This window comes from Lissotriton helveticus, chromosome 1_1 (assembly GCF_964261635.1).
Source record: "Lissotriton helveticus chromosome 1_1, aLisHel1.1, whole genome shotgun sequence".
Classification (NCBI taxonomy): domain Eukaryota; kingdom Metazoa; phylum Chordata; class Amphibia; order Caudata; family Salamandridae; genus Lissotriton; species Lissotriton helveticus.
Genome location: NC_136057.1, coordinates 1407623064 through 1407649114, shown reverse-complemented (window position 1 = coordinate 1407649114; position 26051 = coordinate 1407623064). Strand labels below are relative to the sequence as shown.

Here is a 26051-nt window from a genome sequence, read left to right as displayed (position 1 = left end):
ATTTATTCAGAGAGGAGCTTTATAATGTATGACTTTACATTATAATGCCCTAATGCAGGGAACGTGAAAAACAAAGAGAGGGAGGGAGAGTATCACTGATGGATTTGTACTCCCTATACAAGTTACATAAATGAAGAGAATCCACCTAGTAATGTGTGGAAGTGTTCCTCACAGTGGTGTGGAGCACTTAGTGTTTCTTAAAATACCCCTCACGCACCAAAAGGACCCTTGGTGTTATGCTTCATCATAGGGGTCTTCGCACCCCTCTACGGGATGCGGCGTGCTGCGACCTACGACTACGCGGGAGCACTAATAATGGACTATGTATGGTGCATGTGAGGGTATTATATGTGAGTGAGTGGTGGGATGAGTGAAAGGTTAAAAAGTACCTGGCTCGTAGGACTCTGAAAAAATGTTATTAGGTCCCCGGGCTGGTGCTGTTAAAAGAAGTGGAGTGCGAGGTGTTAAATGTAGTAATTATGTACATCACCTCATGTGTGCGTCAACATGTTTCGGAGACAAAGCTCCTTCTTCAGGACGGGGTGCACAACTTCCCCACCTTACTCACGTTTCACTACACAAAAGAATAATGTGTATTTACAAAAAAGTGAAAAATTATAATATGTGTATAATCTATAGGTTACAATGTATCTACAGCGGTAATGCTCAAGAAAATGCGAATTGCAGTATCTGAGGAAAAATATGAGGAAAAAACATTGGTAAACCTCAAGAAAACATTATAAATCAGGTGCAGTCACCTGGAAAAAATGTTGTGGGGGGGTCAAACTGTCTGTGAAGGTTTAACCCTGTAAAAAAGAGACAAATACAGGACATACAAACAGTAAACAGAAAACACACACTCTATTTCAGCGGTGGCGAAATGTGCAGAGGAGATAGAAATAGGTATTAGGCATACTTGTCTTTATAATGTTTTAAGCATCATGAGCCTCCTGAACGTCTGGGGTGGTAATTGCCAATCTGCAATCTAAAAATAATTGCAGTAGTAAACATCGCGGTTTACTTACTTCCAGTTTGTAGTTTGGTAAATCACTCAGTGTCATACTCACGAACTCAGTCGGAGTTCTGATCCATGTTGCCCCATACGCGGCTCCGTTGGAATGGAGATGGAGGCCTTCGCGTCCTCTATTTATACTACCTCATCGTGGTTAAGTGGTTGTTTAATTGGCAATAAAGAGAGGCTGCCCGGATGTAATCGAATGCCCTTATAAGTATTTTCCGGGGTCTCAGGGGAATCTCCCCGTCTCGCTGGTAGTGTTTGTGGAGGGAGCATGCATGTAGCATAATTAGCTCCGCGCATGCGCCAAGGTAGAACGCTTTCCGGACTTGGTTGAGCGCATGCCTAAGAACTTAGCGCTAAGGTTGTCTGGGGTCTAGATGTTGAGACGTCTCTTATTAGCGGTGCAGCGAATAACAGAGTACAAAGACACGGCAAATCCTGTGCCTTTTTTTTTTACCAAAGTGAATATTTCTAGTATTCGAATAAAGGAAATTTTGCAAGATGTCTTTTATATTGCCGAGGTGGGTAGTATTAGCCCTTGTTCATTTTCCAATATAAAGAGGGACAGTGCTAAGGGATGTTTTTCTGATATTTACTCTTGGTTATCATGTTATCTGGCCCCACGGTATATAATCATTTAGGCCATTTACATGTGTCCCCAGACGGAACACCCAGCGGTGTTCTTTTTGAAAAAGGTCTTCCTCTGTCTGTAATTGTTCAATTACAGTCCATTGTAGGTCATTGACACAATGTTGGGCATTTAGGTAGTGGGTGGCCATCTTGGTTGTTGTCTTTTTGCAGCGCACGTTGCTATTATGCTCGTTCATACGGGTTTTTACAGCCCTAGTGGTCATGCCCACATACTCCAGACCACACGGACAGGTGATGAGATAGACAACATTTTTACTGTTGCAGTTGGTCATTTTTCTCTGTTCCCAACAGGTCCCGTTGCTGAATGTTAATTTTTTACTCTTACGTGTCAAGTGGCAACTGCTGCAATTTCCACAAGGGAAATGGCCATGGACCGCAGTAATGGACACAGTGTATTCTTGTGTTTTGTGGGGGCGTGTATGGACCAATATGTCCCTCAAATTCCTGCTTCGTCTGTGTGCAAACATGGGTTTCTCCAAATCCAGGTTGCCACATGTCAGAATATTCCAGTGTCTGTTTACTATTTTGGAGACATCATTGGAAATGGTGTTGTACGTTGTGACACATATGGGGCGTCTTTTTCCAGTGTCTTGTGGTATCTTATCTTCAAGTAAGGCTTCTCTATTATTGTTTTTAGCCCTTTTCATGGCTGAGTTGATTATCCTTTCAGGGTATTGTCTTAGTTTTAGTTTGTTTTTCAGATCCATGGCTTGTGTTTTATACTCAGCTACTTCTGTGCAGTTGCGTCGAAGACGTAAAAATTGTCCATAAGGTAGATTCTCCCGTAGGTGGCGGGGATGGAAGCTGTCAAACCTGAACAGACAGTTCCTTGCTGTCGGTTTGAAATGAGTGGTGGTTTTCAGCACTCCATCCTCCGGGTATATGTTTAGATCCAAAAACACTAGTGACTTGTTCGATACCGAGCTGGTAAATTTTAAAAAGGTATTCTGAACGTTCAGCCAATTCACAAAGTCAGTCACTGATTGTAGGTCTCCTAGCCAGACGACAAAGGTGTCGTCTATGTACCTTTTCCAGACACTTATGTTTTTTCTGAAGGGATTGTGTGCATTCAGAATCTTGTTGGTCTCCAGGTGGTGTACATAGAGACCAGCTAGACTTGGGGCAAAAGTACTGCCCATGCTGGTCCCATGGCTCGGTAGGTATATGGTAGATTTATACTGGAAGAAGTTTTTTTGAAGAGCTAAGGAGATACATTCCAATACCAAACCTCTGGGTGTTTGTTAATGCCATGGGGTGGTAAATAGTATCTCTTCAATGATGGAAAGTGTCTCATCATGTGGCAAACTCGTGTACAAACTCTCTACATCTAAACTGAGCAGTAGTTGAGTAGTTGGATCAAAGGGTAGATCTCTTAGTAGTTGGAGGACTGCTTTCGTGTCCTTCAAGTAGGTGTCTGTGGCCTGTACAAGGGGACGGAGGAAGGCATCTGCAAATTTTGATAGAGGCTCGAGGATTGAACCAATCCCAGAGACTATGGGTCTTCCAGGTGGTTTTTCAATATTCTTATGTATTTTGGGGATACAATAGAAATATGGAATTCATGGTTTCTTTTGTACCAGAAACTCAGCCTCTTTTTTACTTAGCCAATCGTGTGCTAGTCCTTCTTCAATCATACCCCCTATTTTAATGCGAAGAGACTCGGTTGGGTCTTCTGGTAAGACGGTGTAATTCCGTCTGTCTGCCAATAGTCTCATACACTCAGCATCGTAGGCAGCCGCAGTCTGTAGCACTACGGCCCCCCCTTTATCGGATGCTTTAATTATGGTTTCTTTGTTGCCAGCCAATTCTCTGATTGATTGTTGCTCAATTGTACTTGTATTGTGGAAGGTATTCGTGTGTGTTGGGTCTATTTTACTCAATTCGCTCATGATTGCCTTTTCAAAAGTCAATACTTCGATTAGTAACATTGAGTCCGGAGGGGTAAACGTTGATCTGGGTCTCAGACCAGTATCAGTGGCGACATTGGTCGCCTCTTTATCTTGGAAAAATACTTGCAATTTCAGTTTCCTGATAAACTCCTGTACTTCAATGTTGAGTTTGAATATGTCTGGTCTATTGGTTGGTACAAAACCTAAACCTTTATTCAATCCTTCCGTCTGGATGTCAGTAAGTGGGGTAGGGGTCAGATTAACCACGAGGTCCCTCTCTTGTTGGTTGATGTTGAGGGCTGGTTGTTTAGAGCCCCTCTCATGCTCCTTGTGGATACTCTGGGGTCGCCCTGTTCCGGGTCTTGCCATGTCACGTTGTTGCCTTTTCTGTTTCTCCCCCGTGATCTGGGGTGGGTCCCTAAAAAAGGCTGAGGGCCATAGAAACCTCTGTCATATTCTGGATTCCATTGCGGATACTCAAGCCCGATTGCTGGTGGGCCGTACTGAAAGTGTGTGAAAGGGGGTGGTTCTCCCATGTATTGCTGGTATTGAGCTGGGGTTTGATAGCCTCTCCACCCATTTTGTCTTGGAAACTGTTGTCTCTTTTGTCTCCAACCGCCTCTGGGTTGTCTAAACCTTTGGTTGCCACTGGAATTGGAACCGGATGAATCAAGCTATCCAGGCTGAATGAAGGCTGATAGCCAGACACCGGTCCTTGGATGCTTGATTCCGGTCTGGGAAAGACATGGCTTGGTAGTTCGGACTGGACTTTTCCCATGAGGCAAAGGGTCAGAGCTGATTTGCATATAGCCAGTGTCTAACCCAGGGTGGTGTGGAGTGAAAAAAACGATGGATTTAGGCCCAGATCCTTGTACTGGGGTGAATGTATGACATTGTTCTACATTCTGTCCATCAATTGTGTTTTTTGTAATTGGAACCGGATGAACCATTGTCCGAACCATCGCTGTCTATATCACTATTGTTATTCCTAGACACGTAGTCTGTTTTAGTGTATGGGTAGGTCCCCTCTGGCGAAAAACGATCCTTATCCTTTTTCAGTTTATTGAATTTGCTTTGTTTTAAAGTGAATTCGAATTTGCTCATTTGTTGATTCAACTCATCTAGTCTTTTTTTCAAGTCTGCAGGTTTCTGGTAAGTTTTTAGTTGAACCTCTTTTTTTTTAGTTCCCGTGTGATTCTTGCTGAAGTTTTTACTATAAGGACTAACCAATCTCTTGTGCAGTGCCAAGAGATCAGAGACCATTCCTTCTTGAACTGCATATCTGTTTGAAAAATGAAGGGTTTGTTTTTTACAATTAGTCCTTGTGGTGCCACCTTGTTTCTTAAATACTCTGTCATGAGCAATCCATGGAGGGCTGCTTTTATCTGGCTGCGTCTTAGGTTGACCATTTCATCCCAATCAGTGATGCTGGGGCCTGTGTCGGTGTTACTCAGACCCTCAAACGGGTTTATCGCTGTCAGGATTCTGTCTATCTCGTCCTCCCCAAAGGTGAGTCCGTGTTCGTCCTCCATTGTGTGTTAGCCGCTGGCTTCTTAAAAATAGGGTGTGTGTTCCTATGTGTATGTCAGAAATGTCAGAAGGAATAACTCCCGCAGCGGTGCGCTGCCTAGAACATGAAAAAACAAAGAGAGGGAGGGAGAGTATCACTGATGGATTCATACTCCCTATACAAGTTACATAAACAAAGAGAATCCACCTAGTAATGTATGGACGTGTTCCTCACAGTGGTGTGGAGCACTTAGTGTTTCTTAAAATACCCCTCACACACCAAAAGGACCCTTGGTGTCATGCTTTATCATAGGGGTCTTCGCACCCCTCCACGGGATGCGGCGTGCTGCGACCTACGACTACGCGGGAGCACTAATAATGGACTATGTATGGTGCATGTGAGGGTATTATATGTGAGTGAGTGGTGGGATGAGTGAAAGGTTAAAAAGTACCTGGCTCGTAGGACTCTGAAAAAATGTTATTAGGTCCCCGGGCTGGTGCTGTTAAAAGAAGTGGAGTGCGAGGAGTTAAATGTAGTAACTATGTACATCACCTCATGTGTGCGTCGACATGTTTCGGAGACAAAGCTCCTTCTTCAGGACAGGGTGCACAGCTTCCCCACCTTACTCACGTTTCACTACACAAAAGAATAATGTGTATTTACAAAAAAGTGAAAAATTATAATATGTGTATAATCTATAGGTTACAATGTACCTACAGCGGTAATGCTCAAGAAAATGCGAATTGCAGTAACTGAGGAAAAATATGAGGAAAAAACATTGGTAAACCTCAAGAAAATGCAGGGAACAACACTAAAATGAGTTACCCTAACCTATGATGCGTGGCACTTGGCTGGGCTGAATACATGACAACCATCCCGATTCAGGCAGAAGACTACCAATTTCAATGCTGCCTCACGATTCTTGCATGCAGAAATCCAATTCGGATTGCTGAATCATGATCTGTTGGAAACAAGGCAGCTTGAGCTTGGAAATATAGCGCTTTGTCCTTAATTCTTGGAGGGGGAGATTAGAGGGTGTGATAGGCCTCGATATTTGATTTTTGGCAGTTTTACATAACGCATAAAAAACTGAGCTTGGAAACCTGTTTTCGTTAGCGCTGTTATTAAACTGCCAAAAACAAATTGCTGATTATCTGTCACCATACATGCCAATAGATCTGATTCATGCAGATTGCTTCTGCTTCAGTTGATGGGGAAATTACACTCTCCTTACTATTATTTTTAACTCTCCCACTTGCCTCCTCTAAAATGTTGTAAAGTAAAGACAAGGGAACCCTACTCACAACGGAAACAGGGTGATTAAGTATTTTAAGGAAAAACAGTGGCTCCTGTGGGAAAGATACTTAATAATAATTCCAAAACAGGCAAAAATTTGAATATATATGCAGGCATTGAAGTGAGATGCCAGATAGAAAGAGACTCAGACACACTGTCAAATCTACACCTCCCTACATAGGAAAACAACAGAACGTAACACACTGTTGTCCTACAAGAGCAAACACCCTAGAGCACTCAGAGATGGATTACCCTTCGGGCAATGTCTATGCATTCGTAGAAATTGTTCCTTAAAAGAGGATTATATGCGTGAAGCAGAAATCCTGAGAACCAAGCTACAATCTAGAGGCTATCCCAATAGAGTAGTTAAAAAATCATTAAAAAGGGCTTGGTACTGCCCCCGAGAGGAACTGTTACAACCGAAGGAAAAGAAACCACTAGAGAAAAATGTTTGAGTAACTACTTTTGGAATACACACAAACGAAGTAAAGAAATTGATTACAAAGAACTGGGGAGTAATTAAGAACTATGACCCAGAGATGGCAATCCCACTCTTTGCATACAAAAGAGGCAAAAATATAAAAGATCACTTGGTCAGATCTTCCACTGAAACTACCAGACCAAAGACAAACACACTGCAAACCACTTGGGGTTTACCTGAGATCAAAGGCCACCACAAATGTGGCAACTGTGTGGCATGCCCCTTTACCTCGAACACACAGACCTTCGAACATGGGAGATGGAAGCACACATTAAACTTTTTCTTTAACTGCAATACACGAAATGTGATCTACTATATATGGTGTCCGTGTGATTTACCATATATTGGACAGACCCAACAACCAATCAAAGCTCTCATTGGAAAACATCGGAGTCGCATACGACGTTCGGTAGAGAATGCCCCTCTGGTCGCTCACTACAAAGATAAAAATCATTCAGCAGAAGATATCAGATGGCAAATGATTGAAATTGGACATGTCCCAGAAAGAGGGGGAGATATCTCCCAAATCTTACAAAGACATGAGTGCCACTGGAAAGATAGAACTAACTCTATAAATCAGGGCCTTAATACTGCTGAGGAATGGCGAGGTTTTGTGGCAAATCTGGTTAAAAAAGTGTAAAAAGTGTGACTAGTCTGATCTACAATTTTGATAAATTGAGATATTCTGTGCTACATAGACTGAACTGATCTGAAAAATGTGGTGTAAAACTACTGCAATTATCCTTTCCCTCAATGTATATTTTACATTTTAACCCCTTCGGTGCTTATGACGGCTCCCGGTCATCATCAGTTACGGTGGGCGTGTGCTGATGACGGCCGGGAGCCGTCATGACCACGCCCGTGATCGGAATGTGCCGCACAGGCGCAGAATCCCGGCCGCAGCCAGGGGGTTAAAAGACTACTAAATATTATGTAATATACAATGTTTGTCGTGTAAACTACAATACCATAATATTATCACATCTCAACCTGCATCACCACATTGTTTAAATGAGGGAACTACACGAAGGAGAAGAGATACCCGATAACTTGCCTAACAGGAAAATAATGATTGCATGTTGTGGCAACACTTCACTATATGATCTGGGCATAAGCTCCTCAGCCTATTAGACATGAGTGACTAGACTATATATAAAGGGCTATACACTGATCCTTATGACATGATAGTAAAGGATTATTGAGCAGACTTTACTCTCCTACACACGCGATGATATTTATCCTAAGCATCATAGTAGTGCTGAAACAGACCCACTCCCTCCCCTGGCATCATCCTATGTCACTTATACCCATGATAGTACACACAAGTGGTACACCGAGTTGTAAATAAGGTAGGACCTTACCTCTGCTGACCCTGCGGCAGATGCCATTATGCCCATAAATCGATCTTTACAGTTGCCCATTTACAGGTAAAAACTGCTCACTTACTGAACCCCCATAGTCTTTTTTCTATTTTCCCTCACTATCGTGCATTTCTTCTCTTCCTTTTCGATTTCATCTTTATTTTACATTTTTTGCCATCTAATATCCTTACAATACCCCATATCTATATCCTTATTTGGAAAACACAAACTAACACTTGGCTATGTAGATTAGAAAATACGGGGCGCAGGTCACGTCATACATGCCCGGTATCCACTGCCATACGCTGCAACCGCCGTGCATGCTGCGGCTGCAGCCAGAGCAAACTGGTATTGGAGGAGGCCTTAAATAGATACCGAACCTGCACGGTCGGGGTCATTGCACCTCCGGAGAACCGACAGATGCGGTTCTAATGCTGTAATACCAACCTAAGAAAGGTATGTTTAATACATGGCCGGGACTCTGTATAAATAGGTACAGATGTACTTTTTACTATTAAAGGGACTTCTTCATGTAACCATTATTATTATACGATCATACTCCGTAGACTTTCACTGTTAAAGGGACCATTATTTATAAACGATCAGACTCTTTAGACATTTGGCCGGGACTCTGTACACTAACGTACAGATTTACTGTTGAAAGGAATCCTTAATTGAACCAGTAATTATAAACGATCACCCCTTAGACATGTGGAACTCAGCTACTAAACGGCTGATCCTTTGTATAGAGACAGGAACTGATGCCCAATTGGTTCCTCTCACACAAATCATCGTTGTTGATGTAGTCTGTCATTGACACACATATATATATATATATTTTAGAGACAGCCCTCATGCATCCTACCATGGATGTAGATAAATTAAACATTGGTACATTACTGTACATTAAATGCAACTAATGGGATACTGATTTCCCAAGACAGAAATCAACCCCCTCCGCGGTGAATGCTATTCAGCACCTGCGTTGAATGAGACAGCATTTTCCGGTTATCGAAACATCTTTACGCAAGCCCAGGAACCAAGAGGACAGCCATTGCGCTCCCCTGAATTGCCAATTTTCACATGCTTGTTAGGGGTAAGTGATTTAGAACCCGTTGTTCATCAAGGTTACACCAGCATATTCTTGTTTTTTCCTTTGTATTCTTTCCCTCCTTTACCTAAACAAACCATTTGATTTTATTTTCCTTAACAGAAGCCGGCTGGGTTTCCTAGTGAGTATTTTTTAATTCACCTGCACACAGTTGGCCATGCACACCACCTATATTCGAGCAATTCCCAAATCAGGTATATATCCTGCCCTTAACTTTAACTCTAAATACAGCACTCCATAAACCAACTCAACTCTCTATTCTAAACACATATCCTTATTTCCCTAGATATCCCCCACATGGTAGGTCCTGAAGAGACCCTACATCCATATTAGGGTCGAAACGCTGTCGACATTTGAAAAAAAGCGAACCATTGTAATAGGCATTCCATCATCATATAGATGTGTATTTTAGAAAAAGATAGTGGTCGCTTTTGTAAACCACAAATTTTATTTGAAACCTTGCACATATTGTCACACAATTTTTATTCTTATGTTTTGGTTCATACTTTCACTTGGGACACACTACACAAACTGTAAATAATCTTTTTCATTCGTAAAAAACTGTTTCACTGCAAACTTAATTTCAATATAATCATTGAAGAACTGAATCAGTGTGTCTGAGTCTCTTTCTATCTGGCATCTCACTTCAATCCCTGCATAAATACGCGAATTTTCGCCTGTTTTGGAATTATTATTAAGTATCTTTCCCACAAGAGGCACTGTTTTTCCTTAAAGTCCTCTAAAATGTTGGCATGTATGCCCTCCAAAAAAGTGACCTTAATGGGATGGCTCTAAAAATGTCTGTGTTTTTGGAGGCAAGAAGTTTCTAGGAATGTAGCTGTGACAACATTTTTGACATGTATATAAAAATGCTAACATAAACCTATTCAGGCGGGAGACTCTCGAATTATGAAGCCAAACTGTCTTAATTGTACCTGTCTTCCACCGAAAATGTACTGATTTAATATTAGTCAACTCAATAGGGGAAATACATTCTGGATTTTTTTCACTTTCTCACGCTTTCTAAATGTTGACAATGCTTGTAACACTCGCAGGATTTATTTATTTGCTGTTCTCAATAACTCAATTGATGTATATCTGACCCATCTCTAGGACTTCGGTTGCTGGGACTAGGCTCTTTGAAAGCATTCCCCAACCCATTCTACTCATACACGCATAAATGTCAATACAGCTGGAAGGGGGCGTGGCACGGCCTGACCTTCGCATGGCCGCGGCTGCGACGTTCTTCGTGTGCCGCAAATGATTAAGATGGCGTTTCTTCGCTGAGGAAATGACGATTCTCTGCAAGTCAAGTACGACTAGTGGCCACCGGAAGATAGCCGGCTCGCGTCCGGCCGGCGCAGGATGTGACGCCACGCCGCGGTTTGTAAGATGGCGGCGGTGTGACTCGCATGGTGCTCGCCGACCGCTTAGGAAGCTTCTCGAGCCGCCGTCATGCAGGTCACCCTGAAGACCCTGCAGCAGCAGACCTTCAAGATAGAACTGGAGCCCGAGGACACGGTGAGGGGCGGGATCTGTAGCTCCATAACATAATATATACGTTACAGGGAGATCCCTCTAGGCCTCATTACTATATAGTGTGCCTCAAAGTGGGAGTATCAAGGGGCATCACGAGCATACCTTGTCAATTCCCCACTACAGAGGTTTATATGAAGTTTACATGTAAGCATGCAACTTTATGGTATTATTATACCCTGTTGGATTGCTGTACTTTCAGTTAATGCATGCGCCTGGCTGCACCTCACTTATGATGTGTGTCTGGACTATAACTAGTTCCTGCACCATAAAGCTGTAATGTTATTCTTAACTGTTGACATGTGACTGCTGGGAAAGTTTAATGTTTTGCAGCCTTTCAGTCTGGCACCTGGACGCAAATTTGCATAATTTTGACGTTAATTTGTGATGAAAGTTATACTTTTTCTAAAATATTCAAGAACTGGATTTAGAATAGTTGCTGAGCTTTCGGAGTAATTTTGGACGTAGTTGTCCTTTACCCAAATATTGTACGATCAGATTTAGAACATTAACTCCCAGCGTCACTACAGCGTCTGTTAACCTGAGGACACAGCTTGAAAGCAAATAAGTCAAGGTAGACCGAAACAAACAAAAGTATGAAATCCTGTGATTTTGCAGACATTTTTAAGTACGTGTTTAAACCTAGCAGCAAAATATAATTTTACAGGTAACATATTAGACAAATTTACATGGAAGGTGAAATGAAAACGTTGTGGTCCTTATTCAGTCAGGAAATTTGTAGAGCGCTCTACTCACCCGTAAGGGTCTCAAGGCGCGGGGTGGTTGCTGCTACTGCTCGAATAGCCAGGTCTTGAGTAGCCTCATGAAGGTTAGTAGGTCTTTGATCTGACGTAGGAAGATGGGGAGAGTGTTCCAGGTCTTGGCGGCGAGGTGGGAGAACGATCTGCCGCCGGAGGTCGCTCTTCGGATACGAGGGACGGTAGCTAGGGCGCGGTCTACGGAGCGGAGCTGGCGGTTCGGGGTGTAGAAGGTGACTCATCTGTTGAGGTATGCTGGGCCGTTGTCGTTGAGTGCCTTGTGTGCATGGGTGAGGAGCTTGACAGTGATTCTCTTGTTGATGGGCAGCCAGTGCAGGTCTCTCAGGTGGGGTGTGATGTGGCTGTGTCGAGGATACTGTGGGCAGAGGCGTTCTGTATTCGTTGCAGTCGTTTCAGCAGTTTGGCCGGGGCTTACGCGTAGAGGGCGTTTCCGTAGTCCAGCCTCCTGCTGACGAAGGCCTGGGTGACCGTTCTTCTTGTGTCGGTGGGGATCCACCTGTAGATCTTGCGGAGCATGCTGAGGGTGTTGAAGCAGGAGGATGAGATGGCGTTTACTTGCTTGGTCATGGAGAGTGTTGAGTCGAGGATGAACTCCAGATTGCGTGTGTGGTCGGTGGGTGTCTGTGCTGCTCCGAGGGCGGTCGGCCACCAGGAGCTGTTTCAGGCAGAGGGGGTGGAGCCGAGGATGAGGACCTCCGTCTTGTCAGAGTTCAGCTTCAGACGGCTGTTCTTTATCCATTCGGTGTCGCCTTTCATTACTTCGTGGAGGTTGGTTTTGGCGGTGAGTGGGTCCTCGGTGAGGGAGAGGATCAGCTGTGTGTCGTCGGCGTAGGAGATGATGTTGAGATTTTGTAGTCTGGCGACGTGGGCGAGCGGGACCATGTAGATGTTGAACAATGTCAGGCTGAGGGATGATCCTTGGGGTATGCCGCAGATGATTTTGGAGGCTTCGGATCGGAAAGGGGGAGGCGGATGCTCTGGGTTCTGCCTGGGAAGGTCACGGTCTCGAAGGAGATGTTGATGGCCTTGTGGAGATGGGGTGTGATGGCGTTGCTGCCCTTGTTGAAGATGTGGTGTCGGCATGGGTCTGACAGGGAGCTGGAGTGGAGGGTGTTCATGATTTTGGTGGTGTATACGTCGATGTTAGTCCAGGAGAGCAGGGGGTTGCTGTGGGTTGTGACCGTGGAGTCTGAGGTGTCGTGGTGGTCTGGTTGTTGAAGCTGTTGTGGATGTCTGCGATCTTGCGATGGAAGGAGTTGCACAGGTCTTGCGATGATGGGATGTCTTTGGAGCTGGGGTTAAAAAGTTCCTTCACGATGTTGAAGAGCTCTTTGCTGTTGTGTGCGTTGTTGTCGAGGTGGTCCTTGAAGGAGGACTTTTTGGTGGATCTGATGAGGTGATGGTGTTGGTGCATGGCGTTCTTGTGGGCTGCGTGGTTCTCCGGCGTCTGTTTGTGGCGTCATTTCTTCTCTAGTTTTCGGCAGGTTTGTTTGGAGGTCTGGAGATCCGTGGAGAACCAGCTGGCATTCTTGTTGGTTGTCTGTTGGAGGGTTTCTTGATCGGGCGAGGGTGTTGGCGCAGTCGTCGATCCAATGCCTGAGTTTGCCGGCGGCATCAGGGTCGGTGGGGTCTGTGGGTGGGCTGCGGGCGAGGGCGGTGTTTAGCTGGTCTTCAGTGATTTTGCTCCAGCTGCGGCGGGGGATCGGTTGGGTGTGGTGGTGGGTTTCCGGAAGGTGAAGTGGATGCAGCGATGTTCGGTCCAGTGGAGTTCGGTGGTGTGGCTGAAGGAGACGTGGGAGCTAGCGAAGAAGATGGGGTTAAGCGTGTGGCTGGCGGAGTGGGTGGGCGTTGTGATGAGCTGCCTGAGTTCGAGGTTGTCGAGGGTGGTGGTGGAGTTGGTCTCGTTGTTGTTCTTGAGGTGGAAATTCTAGCCAATATACTGAAATGATTCAGTTTCAGTATATTGGCCCATGGCTGTGAACGTTGTGATTCTTGTTGAGTTTCAGTATATTGGCTCATGGCTATGACTCACAGCCTGCCCTTTCTCAGATAGCACCGTTAGCGGAAGAAATCGGGTTCCCTCGATGCTGCTTATGAATCAAATGAGGTTACACGGGGCAAGTGTGAACTTGTCAGTTACCTGGTAATTATATCAAAACAGTGACTAAACTTTTGAATAGTAGCTTCTCTGTCTCCCCTAACTTGTATGATTCACCACAGTTTGGCTCCATCATGCTGGTGCCAGGTTGGTCAGGTGGATGGGGTTGTTAGTGCTTGGTGGCAGGGGATTAGAGGGAGATGGGAGGGGAAGGAAGGGGATTGATGGGGTGTTTAAACTGCACCTGCAGGAAATACAACATGATTAAAAGCAGTTTAATCTAAATCATTGGAGCTAAGTCTGAGGGGCAATGCTGTTTGCATGACCTTAATGCAGACTGCTATTGGCGCCCCTCTGGCGATTAGTGCCCCGGGCCCAGCTTGCCTGTGCCAAAAGCCGGTTGTGCAGTGGCTGAGTGAAGACCAGTTTGCTGTTATTTTGAGCCTGGGCCATGTAGCGCTCCTGAATTGGCGCTGCTGTTGTGCATATTCACTGTAAAAGGAGGGGAACAGAGGATTACCAGTCCAGCACGTTCTCCCACTTACAAAGGTATTTTAAATGTGTGTGTGCTTTTCAGAGAAATGTTCCACGGTATTAAATTAGATAGAATAGCAAAAATTGAGAAGGTCATCAGCGGCAACTTAGTTGCGGAGTACCAACCCTCAGCCAAGTGGTGTCATTCTTAATCATTGGGCTTTGCTGCTTGTTGGGCTGGCTCTGCAATGCTCAACAAGCCCTGCAGGGGTCCTCTTTGCCGGAGTTGTTTTGCCGGAGTCTGATATGCCTAACTCAAAGTGTATGCAAATTAGATTAGCTTTAGGAATTAGGGAGATTTAATAATAGCTAAAGCCCCCCCCCCCACCAAATCTTTCTGAATAAAACAATAGGGACCTTCTTGGAAATTAATGGGCCTAAAGATCGAAATAATTGGCCTGCGTGTTACTAGCCTTTTATAGTCCTCTACAGAATCAGTGGCAATCTGTCGGGACCTCTAATACTTGCCTAATCTACGTGTGTGTGTGTGTGTCGGGGGGGGGGGGGGGGGGTGTTGTCTTAGTTAGAACATGTAGCACAACCAACTCCTATTGACCCAAACCTGGTTTCAATTGGACCAAAACACTTTTTAGTACCGTTTGCCTATATTAGGGAAGCCAGGGTTTGTGTATGACCCGAATCTACGAAGGAAACGGGCCCCATGGAAACTCATGGAGTCTAGACTTTGATGCTGGTGACCATTGTTTACCACATTGCCTCTGCTATTTGCCTACCTGTCACCATGGTACCGGACACCATTGTAATCTGGCCTTTCAGCTAGTGAGTAAAAGAGGTAGTTCAATTTTGAAAAGGTAAGAATATTGGTGATTAGTCAGAAAACAAGCAAGAATGACAAAATCATTGAAAGCGATTTTTCAGGGAGTTAAGGCGTTATAGCACATCTGAGAGAATGTGAGACCATAGACAGACACGCCAACATGTAATCAAGAGCGTTGCTAATAATTTTTACTAGGTGAGTTAATAAACTCACTCCTGCATTTGAGGTCCAGCCTGCACTTTGGAGGTGGCTTCCTACTGGGACCTGGTGGGGAGGATAGTGGTGTGGATGACTCTTTGCGCATGAGACTGAGCCTGTGCTCTTGAAGAGACTTCACACAGGAACTATGTGAAAAGGACAAAGTGCAGTGCTTCAGAGGAAAGTTTATAGTGAGATTAATACTGGTGAGTGAGGTGAAATTAATGATAAAATCTAGTACACATTACTCCCTTTTTAGGTCCAGCCTAGGAGGCTTCTTGTATCTACTGTGTGTGAGTCTGACTCCTCCCACACATTGGATTGGCTTTTGCGTGTGTCTTTCTATAATGAAAGCATGCAAATGGCTAGAGTTTGGTGCATGTCCTACCTGTTTTCAAATGTTCACTCCAATGCCGTTTTGCCTCTGGATCGAGCAGCAGGGCGGCAGCTGCAGTGCCTCCTTGTTTATTTCCCGGCTTTCTACCAGGACATTAAAACACAGAAGGAGGAATCACCTTAGACCCTCTTTAAAACAACCTGATGATCTTCCCACCATCGCTGTGTTCCACAAACGACGCGGTGTACTGCAGTAATTTCAAGGACCACTGAATGTGCATTGTGTTTGAAACACATTGCGTTTCTCTAACGAAACCACGTTTCATGTTGTGGTTCAGCTGCAGTTATGCCAGTGCAATGAAGTGGAGGTGCTGTGTAATATTTAGTATTCCATCAGGTTTGTGAAACCTCTGCCCTTCTATTGTTGCTATGCGTTTTAAATCAGCACTTGTTTTAATAGCAATTATATGCCAAAATTGCCGTTAGGTGGTTGTTCGATGGATCGTTCTTTTCCAAAGAGGCGTATTTTTATCTCAAGGTCAGTATGTGTCCATTTTCTTTTCCACTAAGTAAATATGTCCTTGCGTGAGCAACTACCATATTATGTAGATGACACTCCCGGGTTTGTTCTAGTTCTACACCTGCAGCTTATCGGCAAAATATGTTCATTGTGCTCCTATCTGACTGAAGAACCAACGGTGTTTTGCAAAGTAAAAAAATCATCATTTATCAAACATCCCGCTAGCAGAAACATTGCTTTGCCATGATTCTGGACTGCTTTGTTTCGCTTCACTTTTATTGAAGCGAGGTTTGAGTTCCCTCTATAATAGAATGCTTCTTACTATATTTTGATGTTTCGAAGCACTGTAAGCAAGTTTTTCCTTTTAGCTCCATACATCAGCTCTCTCTAATTTTAGCAAACTCAAACTGAGGGAAGGCTGAGCTGACTTGCAGGATTTGAATGATTGATATGCAGGTGACAGCTGATGCCAGTGGCAAGCGTTTGTCACTGTATCTGGATTTACCTCTACCCTAGAATAATATTGCAATTAGCCTCCTCATTACAGATGGTCTTTGTTTACCCCGTCTGCTGACATAAAACTGCAGCATCATGGCTGCTGCACTCCTCCACACAAGATGTGCGCACGTGGCTGGAAAAACGTGTGTGCCTAAACACCCCCGCTTTCTCTGCTCAGCGCTTCATGCAATGCAGCCGCCGCGATCGACTCGGACACCCACCAGCTGGCTTCCATTTATTCCAGTAGTACAAGGAAATGTTCCCCCTGCCCTTAGTCTGTGCTTCTTCTTCCAGGATACTCTTTTATTTTATTATTTGTGCTCATATTCCCTATTCTTTACTTGTTTCCATTTACTGATACATTGACATGACTGTCTCAGGAGATGTCAGTGAACCGTGTAGATTGTACATGCCGGTCCTTCCACCTGGCCTGTGACATCAAGAACAGTAATTATTGAAAGCGGACAACCTTTCATAGGTAAGTTCCAACACTTTTAGCGTCATTTAACATTACGTCTATTCACCTCTGTCATCAGCATGAGTTAGTTGATGGACGCATAAGATCCAGGATAATATGCTGCTTGTCTAAACACTTATAAGGTCCAAAAGGCGGGACCTATTGGCTTTGCCAAAGCTTGTTAAAACAAGCATTTGCAATGCATTAGGTCTCACTTTGAGCTATTGGCATTTATAGTGCCAGTTGCTTAAACTCGCAGATGTGAGACCTATTGCATTGCAAATATTTTGTCAAAGCGCACCATTCTGCGATTTCACGTTAATGGAGGCTGCGCCCCTTTCTTTAGACCAGCCGCTTCTAAAGAAAGGGGCGTGGCCAACATTAAAGTGAAACCGAGACATGGAGACTTAGGTGCATCTGTTTGTCATGTTGACAAATGTTTTTTTTTTTTTATATGGCGCGATTTCCCTTTAATAACGGCCACGCACCTTTCTGTAGACGCGGCTTGTCTAAAGAGGGGGGTGGGGCCTCCATTAATGTGAACACACTGCATAGGCACTAGTAAACAAATTCAATAAATAAGTGCGCCCACTATACTTAAAGTGGACCACACTGCTAAAATAAATTAACACTTCCGTGGACTGCCATTAGTAAATAAAATAAGTGGGCGTGTGCTGCGATGTAGTTGGTGTAATAGGGGCAAATCATTGAACAAAATAGCGATCACAGCCAAGATATAGCAGACTGTGTAACAAGACTAGTTAAAGGTCAAGTCTTTATGGTACGTTACAAATTCTGACAAGGCGGTACCAAGACAGGACTAACAAACCTATTCAGGAATGAAAAGCAACAATTTCGCAAAGAAAGGAGCCAGTTGAAAAGATGCACGGGTTATGTGCGGAGATCAAGTTCTACCTTAATACAGCATGCAGAGTTGCGCTGCCCAGGCTCGGCCTAACAAAAATGTTTTCTTCTTTTTTTATCTGGTATTGGGGTAGGCCAGATCCACTTGAAAGTGGTGGGTGCTTTGTTGGCGACCCATATCACTGCTTAAAATAGAGGGTATATTCGGTTTAGCCTGTCATCAAAACTTACTTTAGGAGTTTTTGTCTACCGACCGCTGACAAATCTGTTAACTTGCAGGCAGTTGGGGGCAGGTCTAGTTTGTTTTTTAGATCAGGCTGTAGGCTTTCTAAGTGGTCTTTTAAAAAAAAAAAGGTATAGCGAGATTTATTGGCCCTTGGGTTGGCTCCATTCCAACCTTTTGGTTTTCATGGTTTGGATGGGTTGCCCATCGGGAATGTGACATTTCATTAACAGTTGCATAATACCCATTGTGTACACATTAGATGTCGGTGATTGTGCTCACATAGTCCTTTAGCTTGTGACATGAAACATAGCTTGCAATTTGCAGTTAGTATGTATTCATTGATGTACTGAACTTGCTGACACAATGCCATTTACATTTTTGGCTTATAGTTTTTTTAGGTTTTACCTACCCGTAGCTTTTAGGTGTGTATAGGTGAGAAGTCTCTTGACGGCTATACCAAAAACTTACAGTGGAGGTAGAGCCCGCCCATCACTTACCATTGGTTGGCTTTGTCTTTCTCATTTGCTTGTGTCTTAGTCAATGGCATGTCCTCCTCTTGTGTTTATCCCTTCACTATAGCACAGCCTCTTTACTATCTTTAGGGCTCGCCTGCTTATGCACTTGCGCATAGCTGGCGAGCTATATTGTGGCTTAACGAGAGCTTAACCATCTCGGCGATTTGTTGCTGTGCCCGAGAAAAACAAGCTCAATGCGCAAGCGCATTGGCAAAAAGCGCGTGCACATCAAAGCCACCATCCTCCCTCCCACAGGCATCTCAAGCTTCCCCCAGCCGGCATTTCTCCTCCCCTAATTATTCACTGCACGGCCGGCCGGCACATCAAAGGCTGATGCTGCAGTGACTCGCATTTCTCCTCCCCTTTCACTGCCCAGGCCGGCCGTACTTTCACTTTACACGGCCGCCAGGCCGTGTCTCGCGTTTTTTTTAACATGGCAGCTTTCTCGCATTTCTCCCCCCTCCCTCCCCACAGCAATGCCAAGAGCTTTTTTTCTACAGTATTCGGACTCTGTCTCTTTCAAGGAACTTGCACACATCGCATTCGAGACTGCCTCTCTTTTCTTTATTGCCGACGTTTTCGGCCCTTCCTTCAGGTATGCAGTGGCACAGAACGACAAGGGCAGAGAACAAGTCACATATGTTCATGATTGTGAACCCGCAGTCTTTGGCTCGCTGCCCAAGCCTCCTTTAGCTGTCCCCACTCTGTGCGTCTTCTCTTGTCTGCTTTATTCCCCCCAGCTGGCTCTGAACCAAAGCCAAACACCACCTAATTTTGGTTTACAATCCATTTGTTGCCTAAGATAGTTTTCTGATCTTTACAGGGCCTGCCTTTTGGCTTCCACGTCTTGCCTTGTAGCTCCATGTCAGGAATACACCGTTCCGTTTCTGGGCTTTGATTCGCCAGACTAATGCATTCTGGGAGTTGCAGTCTTGCTTCCTTCTGCTAAACCAATGGAACTAACGATCCTGGTAATTAGGAACGACCACATGGTGTTTGGGCGACATTGAAGTGATCTGGTAACTGTATTTCAAAGAGATACTTACAGTTGGAAAATATTCATGTTTGAAGCATGTTTTGTGGTACGTTTATCACCTAATGTCTAAAGATGCCATCTTTAGACTGCGCCTGCACCGCCATGCTTGTGCCTCTGCATCCTCTCTCCTTTGCATTTTGTAGCACAGCTGTCAGTAGTCCTATCTGACCAGTGGAACTTGAAGCCAGCCCTAAATGTTTAGCTACCTGCATGAGTCATGCTGAACATGTAAAGTTGCTTTTCTCATTACCAGTATGGGCTTTATAAGTCCCAGCATGCTTTGTGCTGGGGTCTGAAAACAGAGTAGCTTAATATCACTCTCATTATAAGGAGCAAGGAGACCGCTATGCTGTAGGATACACTTCTGCACGTTCGCGTTTTCACCTTCTCTGATTTTCCATCTAAGCGCCCACCCCCATCCGACTTGTTGTGAGGGTCTGCTTCTTTGTCTGTTCACTCGCACCCCTGCTGCTGGGTATCTTCCATTCAGGCCGGAAATACACGGGAAGCGCAGCCTGGAAATCAGCCCATAGTATATCATTTAAATATCATTCATTCGTGTAATTCATGTAAATATTCATTTTATGAAGGACGGTGAATTTGATCTGTTAGCTAGCAAAAACCCCCTGTTAGTTACGTTACATCTGCATCTCCAACCTCAGTCAAAATACATCCCTGTAAAAATGCCCTAGCAATCTGCCCCCCTCATCTATACTATCCCGGTTGTTTTGATTATAATTGTTAACAATGTGAAAGCAGCAGAGAAAGCTACATCGTATACCTCACTGACTCTGCCCGAAATACGTGCTTGAACTCTTCGTCCTCAAATGCGAATGAATTCTTATTTTTTTGTATCATACGGTATGCCGCCATGAGTGCTCTCAAGTTGCAAGGACCCTCCATGCGTGGTGTCATTTTTTGCACCCTTCCAGGACCTGATAAGCCTAAAACAACAAAGTCTCCAGATGTCTTGTTCTGAGCCAGTCACAAAGGCCGGGTTTTGGGAGGCAGCAGCATACACTTGGGGCGCAAGATCAAAGATGCTGGAGAGTTACTTGCAGGCTCATAATGTGTGTCATCCCCATTATTAACAGTCTGAGAATGTGTATGCCTAATGAACCCCACCACTCAGCACCACCACAGCATCACTCCGCACTACCACACCATCACTCAGCACCACCACAGCATCACTCAGCACCACCACAGCATCACTCAGCACCACCACAGCATCACTCAGCACCACCACAGCATCACTCAGCACCACCACAGCATCACTCAGCACCACCACAGCATCACTCAGCACCACCACAGCATCACTCAGCACCACCACAGCATCACTCAGCACCACCACAGCATCACCACAGCATCACTCAGCACCACCACAGCATCACTCAGCACCACTCAGCACCACCACAGCACCACTCAGCGCCACCACAGCATCACTCAGCGCCACCACAGCATCACTCAGCGCCACCACAGCATCACTCAGCGCCACCACAGCATCACTCAGCGCCACCCCAGCATCACTCAGCGCCACCCCAGCATCACTCAGCGCCACCCCAGCATCACTCAGCGCCACCCCAGCATCACTCAGCGCCACCCCAGCATCACTCAGCACCACCCCAGCATCACTCAGCACCACTCGGCGCCACCCCAGCACCACTCGGCGCCACCCCAGCACCACTCGGCGCCACCCCAGCACCACTCGGCGCCACCCCAGCACCACTCGGCGCCACCCCAGCATCACTCGGCGCCACCCCAGCATCACTCGGCGCCACCCCAGCATCACTCGGCGCCACCCCAGCATCACTCGGCGCCACCCCAGCATCACTCGGCGCCACCCCAGCATCACTCGTTCAAATATGTTCTTTCAATGTTTCAAGCTGTTTTCAAGCTTTCACGCTTTATTACAAATCACAATTTTTTTTTAATATTTCACTTCTGTTCTTGGATTTTCGTCACAATAAAAACCACTGAACATAATCTTCACAAAAGTTATTTACAAAAGTTTAAGCTATTGCCATTACAAATTAAATAAATTAAGTATTAATTATTAAAAAAAATTAAAAGCCATATCAATACATCTAAGTCACGTAAATACAAAACATGTTGCATTACAAATGCTATAGGTGTCACATTTGCGAAAGTTATAACTATTGGCATTGTAAATGACAAAGCTATTAATTTAGCAATTTTAAAAAATAACACAAATAAAAAAAAATTCATTTATAAGACCAATAGCTCAAACTTTCCTAATGCGAGCCCTATTGCATTTCCAATGCTTGTTTTGATGAACCGATTAGTATCCTCCCACCCTTCACATTTAGAGAGGAACTATTTTTCTTTTTGACTACGCACTCTTAAGAGTGCAAGTGTTCTCTCCCACAACTGTGTATAGCATCATCCAAAGGCTATTTTATTTTTTTATTTTATTTTATTTTGGTTAATGCTTAACAGCACCGACAGATTGCTATGGCAAAGCCAATAAATAGATCAAAGAGGTGACATCAATTAATTTTCCAGTGATTATTTGTTTAGGCATTCCTGGCATTTGTGTTTTAGAGCCTAAGGCACCCACAATGCTATTTACTAATCGTAGCACCATTTAGTCTACTTTTCCGGCATGAAAACCTGTTGGAATTACAGTTTTATTATTTTTTTTTATTCTCAAGGTAAAGATGCAATGAAAATACTGGCCCTTTATTATAAGTATCTCCTTAGCATTATTTTGGTACCTATGGCTTTCACCAAGTTCAATATAAAAATAATCTTCTGGCTTCTTTTCAGGCCTCGAGAAATCTCCTTACCCACTCGCTATTGCGAGCCAGATTTGATCAGGACGAGCAATTTTTAGAGCCAGCTGGCCTGGTCTGCTGAGAGAGCTAGAGGTGTTTTGCTCCTTCAGAAAATGAATGTGCAATATATACTGTAGGAGAGTAGGGTCTGCTTCCTATGGTTACCCCCACTTTTTGCTTTGTTTCACTGGTTTTTCGACTTTAGTATGGCCGTGGCCCTGCTAATCAGACCCACAGCCTAGCTGTTATCTCTCTAAATTGATACCATGTACTTTAGGTACATACCAGATTGGTTACTGGGTCACCCTTATGAGTCCCTGTGTATGGTACCTTAGGTACCCAGGGCATAGGGATCCCAGAGGCCTACCAGATGCTGAAGCATGTATTGTGCCACCCCTGGTTAGCCTTCCAAACTGACACCACAGGTCTGCACTTGCAATCTGGGTAAGGTGGTGTAAGCACCCCGTACTTAGATATAGTATACCTATATCTACCTTTACATATAGACACATAGCAACCTATAAGTCACTCCTATGGCAGGCTTTGACAATCCTGAAGGCAGAGTGCTTGGTTTTGTGTGAGAGGGTGCCCTAGCATGAGCTGAGCCCCCCTACAGCTTTTGGAACCCTCTCCTTATAGCTGTTATAGTATATAGCCATACCATATACTCTTAAGTGCATTATAATCTTTGAGGTTAATGCTAACTTTGGTTTGGCTTTATCAAAACATGTTGTGTAAGGTGTCAAACACTTTGGAATACTACCCCCCCCCACCATTTCTGGTGGTGGGGGTAGCATTCCACCCTTCTAGAGGGAGAAGACATGTACATACTGGTAAACCTGGTTAAAGTTAAACAGAGCCCCAGCATCACAAAATGGATGCTGCTGCCACAGACACAAGTCTGCCCTCCTGCTGCTGGAATAAACTCTGGCAGGGGAGGCCTGGACAATAGGTTTCCAGTCCAGGGAGGTGCTCCCCAGACAGGCTTTAGTGTATTGGGGCAGGGTGGGTTGCATTACGAGACTGCTTTTCAGACACTGCCTGGGGCACACAAGGTGCTCAATGCATTTCCCAGTTCAAACAGGTTGCTGGGGCACTCAGCCCCAGCGCGAAACTGGACAAAGGGGAAGGGGTGTAACCACTCCCTCCCCAGGTCCGCCCATAGGAGGGACCTTAGAGTTAATACAACTCCTAAACTTGCTATAAGAATAGGATCTCGGTTCCTAGGACTTTAGATTACCCTGGACGAAACTCTGCAACATATATCTTGGACCTTCGACATTCCATATCGACTGGAAGATGGAAGAAATCTCCCTTGTGGTCAAGGAGTGACCACCCTTTTCAAACAGGCAACAAAAGCATCTTTGCCGGTCTGCATTTTCGAGGCTCCCGCCGGATCCCGAAGAATCTGCGACACAGGACACGGACTTCCAGACATCTCTGAAGCTGACCCGAGCTCCCAAGAAAAGCCGAGACCCGTAGCTGATACAAGAGACGTGGGACCGGAACACCTGGACATCCTGCATTTTTGCACCTGCACCTACTTCCCGAGGTATCCCGAAGTTGTGCATTGGAGTATTTGAAGCCTCTGCCCCGAGCACCTTTTGCACTGAAGTACAGACGCCAGCACTCCACGAATGACCTGTGAGTCCCCTTTCTTCGCCGCAGCCCCTTCGTGGTTCCTAGTCCGTTGGCTAGTGAGCCCCCATGAAGGCCAATCTTTGATTTCTTGAGCTTTCCTGGTTGCTCCAGGCGTGCCCTGACTCCCCTCCAACGTAGGAGTCCCCATACCTTGCTGGCCTGAACCGAAGCTAATCTTGTCATCTTGCTTGGGTTGCTGTTACCAAGGCTTATTGGGTCCAATCCGGATTCTGACTCTGCAGCACTCGTCATCCTTCGTGGGACAGCTCAAATCCAGCTCCTGAACGCCGTCGACGCCTCCTGGTCCTCGTGGCTGAAGAGTCAAGCTTCACCTCTTTCACCTGAAAACACCAGACATTGGTTGGCATCGTCCCATTGCAATCCTGGTCACTGGCTAGTGACCCAGACTCTGTCCCCTCTGCGTTCAGGTTCTTCACAGCTCCGATCCACTCTTGGATCCACCCGGACACTTTTCCTCTGGACGCTTGCAGCATTTCTTCGCAGCTCTCATTAGGAATCGGCGACGGAACCAGACACCAAAAGATACCTATGCACCCGACTTCCCTGGGTGAGGTAACACGAGTACTGCAGCTCCAAAATCAATCTAAGTGCATGGCCTATCCTTTTACAGTAGCTAAATGAGGCTCCGAGAATAAGCATGTAATCACACCCAAGTAACTGTTCTACCACTCTTTGCCTCCTGAAATCATGGGGTAAAGCTAGCTTGAATCCAGTGGCACAGCGAGCAAGGGACCCACGCCTGGGCATACCCATCCCACTTAGAGCGAAAAGTGAATGTTTCCATTGTTCAGCATTCCGTCCATCATTTGTTCTTTTTGCTTTTGTTGCCCTAAGTGGGATCGGTATGCTCAGATGTGGGTCCTTTGTTCACTGCGCCACTGGATTCAAGCTAGCCTGGCAGTGGAGGGGTAAAAACCCCGTAACCAGTCCCAAGATGCTTGTTTCCGTTCCAGGGAGAACCTCGCTTGGCAGTTCAGGCTGAACTGCTCCCATAAGGAGCACGGTCAAAACTGATTTGAATATATGGCTGGGTTCAAACCGGGGTGGTGTGGTGGGGAAAAAAACTGACTGATTTAACCTACATCTTGACTTGGGGGAATGTTTGCATTGTTCAGCATTCCATCCATCATCTGTTCTTTTTGCTTTTCTCATTGTGAATGACCACATTTTGCCGGTGCACAATGTGAATGTCAATCAGAAATACGGACCCCTTCAATGCTACAGTTACTAGTACGATGCATGTTTTTTGTTCAAACATTGTTTAAAAAAACACACTTTCAAAAACTGACAATCATGAGGCGACTATGTAATTAAGCTGGAATGTTGTGTTCATTCCATGTTCTGGAGATTCTGCGCGATGAGCTAGTGTTCTAAAGTCAGCACCTGACTACTGACTGGCTGAACGATGGCTATGCTGGAGTTGTTAGAAATAACGCTGCTTAACTTGTCCACAAGTGTCACGGTTTGAATGGCAACATAAGAACTTGCATCGAAGTTTGGATTCAAACCCATGCACATGGGGGAACAGGTAAAGGTTCTGCACAGTTGGCTAGAATAGCTGCTAGACTCCAGGATTCTTTTGTTTATTGGAACAGATCCAGGGTTGGAAGAATTGTCAAGCAGATTGTAAAGGCCGTCTAGAGATTAACGTGCAGTAGATGGTACAGCTATTCAGGCAAAGGAGAGTGAAGGGGCAGTTGCCTAAGTGGATGATGTTGTGGAAGCTTGGGATGCTCATGCCATCTCTGTGGATGAATTGATAGAAGAGATGGAAGCTGACCGGACATTGGAAGAAGTAAAACGCTTGATTCAGTTGGGTGGCAGGAGAGTACAGTTTTGCCTTCTCTTAGTCCATATCTTAAGGTACTTGACGAATTGTCGGTGTGCATAGAGGGAGTGGTG

At 45.0% G+C, this 26051-nt stretch overlaps 1 protein-coding gene across 1 annotated transcript in view; it reads left to right on the top strand.

The window, feature by feature from the left end:
- Positions 1-10669: 10669 nt before the first annotated feature.
- The window catches only part of RAD23A (RAD23 nucleotide excision repair protein A), a 106257-nt gene continuing 90875 nt past the window's right edge, over positions 10670-26051 (top strand). Inside the window, exon 1 of the mRNA XM_078684742.1 lies at positions 10670-10838. Within this exon, the coding sequence (XP_078540868.1) occupies positions 10773-10838 (66 nt within the window). The 5' untranslated portion in view covers positions 10670-10772. The remainder of the gene's footprint in view (positions 10839-26051) is intronic.